We start from the raw sequence: 10,733 nt of genomic DNA on the forward strand, positions 1-10,733 counted from the left end.
GAAATTAGGGTAGCAGTCACCTCTCCGATCTCCAGGGTTTCCTTGCCATAAAGGAGCGTAGTCACCAAGTGGTCAAACGAATCCGACAACGATGCCAGTAGTAGAAGCGCTATGTCTTCATCCTCAAACTTTACCTCCAAGCTTGTAAGTTCAGTAATCATCTTATTGAACACGTTAAGGTGTTCCAACAGATCTCCTCCTTCACTCATCTGAAGTGAATACAATCTCTTCTTCAAGAACAACTTGTTCGTAAGAGATTTCGTCATATAAATGCTTTCGAGTTTGAGCCATACCTCCGGAGCAAATTCGATTTCCGCTACATATTGAAGGGCCTCATCCGATAGGTTCAATCAAATTGCGTTGCACGCCTCTCCTCCATGTCGCCCAATCATCATCGGTGATGGTGTTCGGCTTGTTTGATCTTCCCAGAAGAACCTTTGATAAACCTTGTTGAATCAACAGATCATTCATCCTTCTCCGCCATAGTGTAAAACTATTCTTCCCCGTGAATCGTTCAATATCAAATCAAACGGTTGAACCTTTTCCAGCCATCTAGTTAGAAGTTGCAATACAGGAACAGAGAACCTAGATAGCTCTGATACCAATTGTTGTGCGGAAGAACACCCTAACTAGATGAGAAAGAAAAATAAGAATAATTAAGAACACGGAGATTTACGTGGTTCGGCGAAAGATCCGCCTACGTCCACGGGAGAGAGAGAGACGATTTCTTATTTGAGCGTATGTCAAGAGTACAGGGTACAATGCTGAAATAAATAGATCTTTAGATCCCCACTTTCCTAAACCTAGTAGGAAAGGAATTCCACCATAAAGATACTATCGAATTTAAAACCCAAATCTATGAAATATATTAGGAAACAAATAGTTCAAAATCTTCAAGCCTTCCTAGATTTCCCAATTGAATTTGTGGAATTCAAGACAATATCAGCAGATAGTATATTCTTCACTCTTTTCCTTTTTCATCACTACTTTTGATGGTTGCATATGAGGTTGTCAAGTCCACTTTTGTTACTATCTGAACAATCATCACATATCGAAAATAAAAAAATATCGGACACTTTTGGGTGTCAACAACACCCATCTGAATATCAAGGGATTTGATATAGAGCTGGGTCTTCATTTTCAATTACCTGTGTTATTTGCTCTGCTTGTAGGGTAAACTTCTTCTTCAATGTGATCCACCAGACTTGACAAAGTTACCATATCCCAATCTTATCACATGTTGCCTTTAGGTCCCTCCAAGCATATTAATTTACTCAGTGTCCTCCAAGTTGCTCTTCTTTCATTTGACCCATCTAAGCACCTTGACTATCCCACGTGACATGTTTCTTCTCTAAAATTCACAGACCTTTCCAACTCTTTCTTCACCGGTATCTCGTTCTCCAATTGCAAACTAAGGAAGTTCACAACTAACACAGATGTCCTATTTTAACGTCACTTGCGTATGAGTTGTGTATGAACAATATTTCATATGCGCACTCAAGTACATCTATTATCGGAGAATGTTATCTCACCTTCAAAAATATAAGAAGTTTTCCCCAACAAATCAATCCTATGACCTTCGAGCTGGTAAACCAAGTCCGAAACCACTAAACGACCAACTGCCGCGGTAGTATAAATTATACATATTGCCTTGGATATTTTATGGGCTTTGATCCTATAAAAGATTGGCTCTACAGTTTAAGACCCATTAATTGTGAAGGGCCCAAGTTACAACAAAGAAATTCAAACCCAACATCTATAAATCCATTGTCACCTTCCGTTAAAACCTTAAAAAGGAAAGCAGAAAAGGAACAGATGACGCCACCAGAAACACTTACTTTGTGTTGCAACTTTTTAGCCCGTTGAATTAGCGCAGTACCGACATGTTCATTTCGGATACCAGTTTTCAGCTTACATCAGTTTAACATCCTACATATACTAATGCAACTGTCATTTAAATTCCCCAACCCTCAAAAGTGAACTCTAATGATTACAAAACCTTAGTCGCACTCACCACCACCAGGCCGGCCCCATCACCGAAACGGTGACTCGGCCACCGTCCAGCCTTACGGGGCTTGCCCCCACTCATATTGAGCAGCTCGCCTCTGTTCCTCTCTCTCTCTCTCTCTCTCTCTCTCTCTCTCTTTTTCTCTCTCTCTCTGTATTTGCGGGACCAATGGTCATGAGGTCCTAAAAATTTCGGAAGTCTCTTGATTTCAACAATTTTATAGAAGTATGTCCAAACAATCAGAGGGACAAGTCGAATTTGACTTCCGGTGAAAATACCCAAAAAATTGTACCACCTACTATTGCTTAGTAGCACAAGAAACAAGACTTTTAGTCAACTGTTAATTTTTTGTGTGTGAAGCCATTTTAATATCTTGTGTCCCCTATTTAATAATATGATCCCTGTAAACACCAACAATTTGCATTAGCTAGTACTATCATATTAGTCAAATATCATATAAGTACCCAACTGTCATAATGAGATTCCAAAATGAGCACTAAAGACAAAATGCCCTTCCTTGGAATCAAAACACAGTGAAGAAATTAGATATTAGTAACATTTTCAATCTTCTTAATCTGTGCCTTTTTTTGTCTTTTCTCTCCAAATGGTCATAGCAAGCAATTACATCTCGCTACATGTAGAGACACAAACTAAAACGCTCCACCATCTATAAATATCCATTAACGCTTGCGATTCGAGCATTTAGTGCCCATCTCACACCAAGTTCATCCCCACCAACACTCGTCCTTTGAGCCTTCAACTTGTTATCATCCAAATAGTACTGGTAGGCATAAGAAACGAACCCCCGAATGGCCAAGATCATAGCCATCACCTTGACCCCATCCCATCCATCTTGTCCCCCAAGAGCACGACTGAAAAAATGGGCACAATTGGTAAGCCCACCACACTAATCGAGTTCGAGAACAAAGATGACGCTTCTATTATCAACCCAATCGTGCCGATGGTGAACGCTTGCCAAGAAATGGCCGTCCCGACCAAGTTCATCACATAGCTCACCTTGCCAAGCTTATACCCGTCCATCTCTCTCCCCAGATTTTCCCACTCACCACTCCCAAACAACCCCACCACAATAATCACACTAGCCACTATTGATGGGTGCACAATCAAGCTCAAAACTGTCCTAAGCGTCTCTTTCCTTATGACCCTCCTAAAGCAAAATTGGTCTAAGGATAAAAGAAGCCCATAACTAGCTGATGCTAAAATGGTGCACACAAACCCAGTGCATATTTCCCTGCAGAAACCCTGTTGTGGTCTTCTGAATCCGATTGGAACGCAAGGAGGATTGAGGACAAAGTGAGGAGGACTAGAGAGTTAATGATGTAGGGGGTGAACTTTTGGGCATTTAGGAAGAAGGAGAAGAGGGCATTGAAGGCCAATTGGGAGGAGCAAATGAGGGAGTAGGTGGAGACAGGGAGGTGCAAGAGGCCAACTGAGTATAAAAAGCCATTTAGGGCCCCCACTGCGCCTAGAAAGAGATACACAAGGGCAAGGCTCTTGAGAGAGGGTGATTGTGATTGAGATTGAGCTTGTGCATCTATTTGGATGTATGGGTTATTAGGGTCACTTGGTTGTTTGGGCGTGGGGATGAAGTAGAGAAGGAGGAGGATTGGGAAGCCCCCAAGCTGGACAAGTGAGGCGAGCCACATGCTGTGGCCTCCTTCTTTGTAGTAGAGATTCCCAAGGAGTGTGGCCACCGCTTGGCCAGAGAGCACAAAGAGCGAGTAGAGAGCCACTCTAATCCACCACCATAAGTTCTTGGATTCAGAAGTTATCATTGCTTGACTATTGGTGATGATGCTAATGGGCTGGGATGAGTTCCCTTCTTTGGCTTCCTGATCATCTGTCATATATTCGACAGCAATTTAATTAAGGGTTTCAATTGGTAAGAGAGAAAGAACATAAATGATACAAAATATAGTAGAATCCAAATAAACTTGACGACTAGTTACAATGAATCAGAATAGGCGACTATTTCGACTATTACCAGATTCATAATTTCGAATATGTTATGTCTATATCAAACATAGGAACTACCTAATTATATGTTAATAATATTTGAGCAAACAAAGTAACATGTGTTAAGATAAGGTGTTTAAGTTAAACATTTACTTTCTATTCATCTTTCTTCGAGTGAAGAACTAGAGCTTCCATTTTTGGGGAAATAGCCGGGATCTAGACCTTTCATTTTTTGGAGAACAGCTGGGATTGATGAATGTAATACCATATTCACTAGATTCACCATAACATGTACATAGAATCACACGTGGGACCGTAAAATTTCAAATTGATATATATATATTGATTTTTGGTTGGCATTAATGGCGTGATTCACTGTCAATACAGTAGACTCACATGGTCGATTAAAAAGACTACAAACGTTTCAAATTTGGCCCAAAAATAAACATGAAGGATGATCAAATATTTCAGGTCAAAAAAGGCACTTTTGTAATTTTGCTTGTCCAGGCGAAGAAGCAGAATTAAACGTCCTAGGATTCATCAAAAGTCCTGGGGTAGGAGCTTCTGGCGTTGAAAGTTTCAGCTTGTTCAAATGAAACATTTAAACATCTGGATCTTCAAAACACAATACAAAACAAAACACAGAGTTGCAGGAGAGAAGTGAATATATGCATGCATGGTGGTTATATTCTCCCCCTTCCATTGTGCCCATCTCAATTCGATACATCATTTTTCTTCTCATGATCGATGCATAGATTCCACTGCAAAACTCACTCAATTCGGATGTTGGTAAACTCTTCGAGAATTGGACTTACCCAGGATGTGGAGTTGCAGTTCCTGAGGATGATGATGAGCTAGCTCTTCCATATCGGAGATGAGAGAGAGAACCCAGAAGAGGGCGATGAGATACTATGAAATGCGGGCGGGTCAAGAAGAAACCAACGAGATGAAAGAAGCAGGAGGAGGTTTCTATGCAGGTACGCTGTCCCGCGTGCCTACTTTTTCTAAGTTATATATACCTGATAAATATATATTTTCGTTGAGGAGAAAAAGTTATTTATTATTCAAAGGGGAGATGAAGCTCTTCCAAGTTGTTGGGTGATTACTTGTGTGCGCTTCTTTCTCTGGCGTACAGGAAGTGCCCCGTACCGCCGGTTGCTTTCCCTGAAACATGCACAGCTTCCAAGTCATAGGGTTAAACACTAAAGCTGCTAATGCAAAATATTGGATTAAACTCACCAGGGCCGCTCTAATCTGGAGCCGCTAAGACCGTAAACCTTGGTTCTCAGGTCACGACTTAGACTCAAGGCACTTGCTGCGAACATATAGAGGCGAGGATCGCCACTCAGTGGTGTTGCACGAGTCGAAGGTGGTTCAGGTGATGACAGGTGAGTTTATCATGTAAAAATAAATATTTTATATTACGATTACATCATATGACAGTGACACACGATGTAACAAATCAATTAAAATTGAATGATTTTAAGATTTAAGCATTAAATAGGATGTATGCATAATGCACGATACACGTAATTAATTAGTCATGTCAAATCCTATGTCCATCCATAAATTATTATTTTTTATGTAGAGAATGCAAGGAAGTTTGGAACGTTCGAAATGACCAAATGCCAACATCTAAAAGGATTTATTGCGTATCCAAAATTTTCATCTTTTTAGAAGTCATGAGATTATAAGAAGTTGGATCTGCAAAATGTATTAAATAACGTAATCAACAACAAGTTGACATTAAGTACGTGGATCATATTGGTCCACGGTAAAAGTCCATAGAATCATTCACAATATTAATATCTAGGAAGTACCGATATTCTCCGCAAGCTTTCGTGTCGTATCAAACATCCTTCAACACTCTTCAACACTCTCCAACACTTGGTTAACAAGTGTCGAAAAATGGTTAATTTTCCTAATACTCTCCGACACACAAGTCAAAAATTTCAATATGCGAGTTCGGAATTTCGTTACACACAAGATCAATTTTAAAATTTTCAATAAATGATAGGTTAAAATGTAAATATGTAAAGAAAATAAAAATAAAAATTTGGGATAAAAGGAAAACTTAGTTTTATTCTGTACTCGACTCTCTCTTCCTGTGACACGCAATTCATTCCTCAAATCTGTTTTTTTTCTTTCTCCTCTCTTGCAGCACACTTTGACACACAAGTTAAGAATATTTTTTTTTTTTTTTGGTCGTCTTACTCTATGCCTACTCTACACTCACTCGCAGACTTGCGCCCGCCTCTTGCAGGCGTGGGAGTCGCAACCCACTCGAAACTTATGCGTCCCTATCCCCATCCCCCTAAGAAGGTGGGGATTTGAACCTCACCCCCCCCTTCCAAGTTGGAAGGGTGGCACGGGACGAACCCCAGTGGTTAAGTTAAGAATATGAATTGCTTGTTTTTTTCCCTCCAAATTTTTTATTTATTAAAATGAAGTTTAATTTGTCATATTAAAATAATGAATGATATTAATAAATTGTGGATTAATGTTTTTATTGTAAATTCATTCTAAACTCTTATTTTATTAATTATTTATTTGCAAATTTGAATCAAATTAATTTAATTAAAAAATCATAAAAATAATAAGTTATCATGTATATATAAAAGTATAGACTTAATATACAATGTGTCACAATATATCGAAATTCTTTTTTTTTTTTTTACAAACAACATGTAGGCATGTCATGTCGTGTCGTGTCGTGTCGTGTCGCGTGTCGCGTGTCGATATCGGTGCTATGTAGATTAATATTGTAGGTCGTTATTGGCTAGTTGTCCGAACTCTGAACTAATTTGATAGGACCCATTTATAATGTTTGATAACCTACGCGTACTTTAGTAGATTTTTAGGTGAGTGATCTTCCTAAAGTCATGCTAAAATCAAGGAGCAAAAGTGAGATGGCAAAGACATTTATCTATTTTACACGAGGTAAACGTTATCTTTACTTTGTAAATTGTCAAACCACATGAACACGAGGCAAAAGCTCGAAACCGACGAATTTTTAGTAAATTCCAAAAAAAAAAAAATTAAAGAAGCGCTCAGTTTTTTTTGTTAAATAAACTGAGTTGATCAACCGAGTAGAAAATATGCTATGGATGAAATTATGTAGTTGGTGTCTACGTGAAAGTAATGTGTTCTGTTTGTTATGTACGTGAGCTCGAAATGCGGACATCTTATAGATCTTATGGATGAATTTACGTGTCCAACAGTTACAGAATGTGAAAATTTTACAACAAAGTCAAAGTGGATGCGACGAGAATTTAAACGCGTAAACTAAAAAAGTAAAAGTAAATGTTGCTCAAAACATGCCTCAGTGAATTGAGTTCAAGTATGCAAAATCATCACAGAGCATATCGCTAGGGTTGGATTGAGTAATTTTGTTGTGTAATTAGGAGGAAGAATTATCCAATCGGTCATAAATCTATTGTACGAATACTAGCTCAGTCATGAACTTTTCAACTTTAACAATGTAATCTTAAACTTTTGCGTAAAATTTTAATGTAATTCTTTCAGTTAATTTTCGTCGGAAATTATAGCACTAAAGTGATAAAAAAAAATTTATAAAACTAAAGAGAGCACTATGTAAAAGTTGTAGCACATGAGTCATTATTTTCTCATAAAAGCACAATGTTGATTGTCCCCAATAAAATAATTTTTTTGTTAATTGACAAGTTGAGGTTAATGTTGTGAAAGGCAAGGCACCAATGAACAATAAATTCGACGAAATAAGAAATAAATTGGATACTAGATTTACACGGTCCGATCATAGTGACTTACGTTTATAAGGAAAGCAATAACAAATTATACTATAAATTAAGCAATACACGAATATCATAACCACACTCGATTTATTCAAACACTCTTAATGTTTCCCAGACCTATTTGCATTTAATAATTCACATAGTATTTAATTTCATAATTCCTTACGAAATAATCTCTCAATCTCACGAAAGAATTAAACAAATCTTGAACTCACAAGATTTAATTGATTTAGACACTAACTAATACTTTATATGAATAACCTTTGCTGTACGAACGACACAAAGATGACCTACATTTCTCAAGCATTCTTTCGATGCTTCAAGACTTCATATTAACAATAACGACTTGCTCTCTTGCGGCTAAAGAACAAGCCATATATATGAGCGTGCGCACACACATATTATATATATATCAGATATGTGTGTGTGTGTGTGTAGGGGTGAGTGAGCGGTTTAGGGTCGAAACCCGACCGGCCCAACCCGCCGGTTCAGTGCAGTTCCCAAGGGGACCGGGTCGGTCATTGGTCCCGAAATTCCAGGACCAACACCGTGCGGGTTGGTCCTCGGTCCAAAAGTTTTGGGTCGGTCCAACCGGACCAACCCCGTATATTATATTATATTATATTTATCATATATAATTATTTTATATATTCAAACCTAAGTAAAATGTATGTTATATTATATTATATTGAGATGTTCTATCAATAGCACTAATAGTAATTTCAATTTAAAAATTTTGTTGAGTATTAATTATATGCCGTTTGTTTTATTTTCAGGTGTTTAGAAGTTCAAGTGAATTAACAAGATGTGAAGTTATATATTCATGGTTTATATTAAGTATTTTGAACTTTTTATAGTTTAATTGTATTCTACTAATAAATTTCAGCTGCACTTTGCTTTTCAATTTGTGTCAAATGGTAGAAGTTTTTGAAGAGTAGAATAGTACTGCAGTTGCTATTGCTACGATGATTTGCTAGTCAAGTGGTGTGATGCTTATTTTTTGGTTAAGTGGACTTTACATGATCAAATGCTAGTCAAGTGGTGTGAAACTCATTTTTTGGTTGAGTGGACTCTACATGATCAAAAATGCAGGAAAACGCTTTTGCATATGGTGTTATGAATATTAAAGATAGATGATTACAAGAACTTTACATTTTGTCCCATATCTCGATGAGCGGTCGGCGGGTATGAAATTTCTATTATTATGTCATCTTAAATTTGCTAAATATGTATTGGTATTTATAATTTAGTTACACAATACCGCATTATCGATGAATGTGTAATTTGAATTTGTAGGTTTGTTTTTTTAAGGAGTATAAAAAGTAAGACGAAAAATTATCAATCGGTCCGGGTTGACCACTGGGAACCGGACCGAACCCATGGGTCGGTCCGGTCCTTGGTCCCGCGCTCAATAGGGTCGGTCCTTGGCCCTAAAAATTGAGGACCGACACCGTACGAGTTGGTTCAGGGTTAGGGTGGCCCGGACCAACCCGGACCATGCTCACCCCTATGTGTATGTATGTATGTATTTCCTATTTATAACCCTTCCTGAGGCAAACTTCAACCTGGAAAGGAAAGTCTGAAAAGTGAGTGGTCAACTTTCTCTATTTTCTTTCGTTGACTCCATGAAGCGAATTTGTGAGTCCTTTACTCTCTTTCTTTTCCCTTGCGTTAAGTCCGATTAGATCATTATCCGCAAGAAGTCCGAAACTTGCTCAACGAACATCAATAATTAACTTCATGCTCATAAAAGAAAATTGCTGTGTTCTGTATTAAAAAAATTGACATCCGCAAAATATCCAATTCGAAATATTTAGACTTTTTCTTCAAACTCAAATTCAAAACTTATTATAATAGTTAAAGATTGAGACGTGTAATTTACTAGAAAGTCCAATATTCAAAAGGTAATATATCTTCCGATGATAGAACCGTGTACCCTCATATAAGCCACGCATGAATTGCACAGGCATTGGACGAATGATACACGGGATAAAAGATATTAAATTCGCTACGTATCTTATGCCATATAATCGGATGTTATTTATAAAGGAAAATATCTTAAATTTTTTTTTATACAGTACCCTTGACCATGGGTATGACGCACATTGATTGCCGGCCTCTCAGCCACTCTCTAAGGTAATTCCACAGTAGTCCCACGTCATCATTTTTGAGGTTCCAATGATGGTGTCGCATCGGATTTGACCGGTTCGCATCTCATTCCAGAATATGAGGGTGTTGGCTTTTTTTTTTTTTTTTTTTTTTTTTTGTCAAGATGAGGGTGTTGGCTTGGATCAGCAATTTTTTTTTCTCATTTTCGTCCCTTTTGATCAGCAATTAAGGGTGTACTTAGCAACATTTCTATTTAAAAATTGTTTTGAGAACAAAAAGAAAAAAATATTTATAACTTCGAAAACAATTTTTGAACAAAAACGCGTTTGGTAAGAATTGCTCTAAAAATACAAAAAAAAAAATATAAACACGTTTGGTAAATTTGTATAATTTTTTATTTCTTTTAATTTTTTAATATTTTTATTTTCTTTCTTATTTTCTTTTTTTTTTTCCTTTTTTTCTTTATCCTTTTTTTCTTTTTTTCTTCTTTTGGCTAGTCGTTGGCCTCGGCCATGGTCGGCGACCGGCCGACGAGGGCCGGCGGCCTCGCCCGGCCACAGCGAGGCTCGTTGGCCCCCGGCGAGGCCGAACTTGCCCAACGGCCGGCGAGGCTCGGCGTCACGGGCCACCGCCGATCGACGCCGACTTAGCAAGTGGCCGGTGAGGCCAAGCCTCACCAGCCACTAGGCGAGCTCGGCCTCGCCGAACTGGCGAGATCGAGCTCGCCCGGCCGGGCGAGGTCGGCCTTGCCGGGGCCGGCGACACTCCGGCGAGGTCGCCAACCCTCGACAAGCATCGCCAACCATGGCCGAGGCCGACGACCGGCCAAAAAAAAAAGAAGAAGAAGAAAAAGAGAGAAGAAAATG

The 10,733-nt window shown here is 38.4% G+C and overlaps 1 protein-coding gene across 1 annotated transcript; it reads right to left on the reverse strand.

The window, feature by feature from the left end:
* Positions 1-2,675: 2,675 nt before the first annotated feature.
* On the reverse strand, positions 2,676-3,876 carry LOC104442552 (probable purine permease 10). Its single transcript, XM_039310664.1, has 3 exons — positions 3,246-3,876; positions 2,985-3,114; positions 2,676-2,880 (listed from the first exon to the last, which is right to left on the reverse strand). The coding sequence occupies exons 1-3, from the start codon at positions 3,874-3,876 to the stop codon at positions 2,676-2,678; spliced, it is 966 nt and encodes a 321-aa protein (XP_039166598.1).
* Positions 3,877-10,733: the final 6,857 nt, after the last annotated feature.

Source organism: Eucalyptus grandis, chromosome 4, assembly GCF_016545825.1.
Source record: "Eucalyptus grandis isolate ANBG69807.140 chromosome 4, ASM1654582v1, whole genome shotgun sequence".
Classification (NCBI taxonomy): Eukaryota; Viridiplantae; Streptophyta; class Magnoliopsida; order Myrtales; family Myrtaceae; genus Eucalyptus; species Eucalyptus grandis.

Bases quoted from the DNA above. Each gene is read 5' to 3' on its own strand.
- LOC104442552 (XM_039310664.1), bottom strand. From the start codon at position 3,876: ATGACAGATGATCAGGAAGCCAAAGAAGGGAACTCATCCCAGCCCATT. The intron at 3,115-3,245 runs GTTTGTGTGCAC...ACCCATCAATAG, and splicing joins TGCAGGGAAATATGCACTGG to TGGCTAGTGTGATTATTGTG. The intron at 2,881-2,984 runs GCAAGCGTTCAC...CCATTTTTTCAG, and splicing joins GTCGGGACGGCCATTTCTTG to TCGTGCTCTTGGGGGACAAG.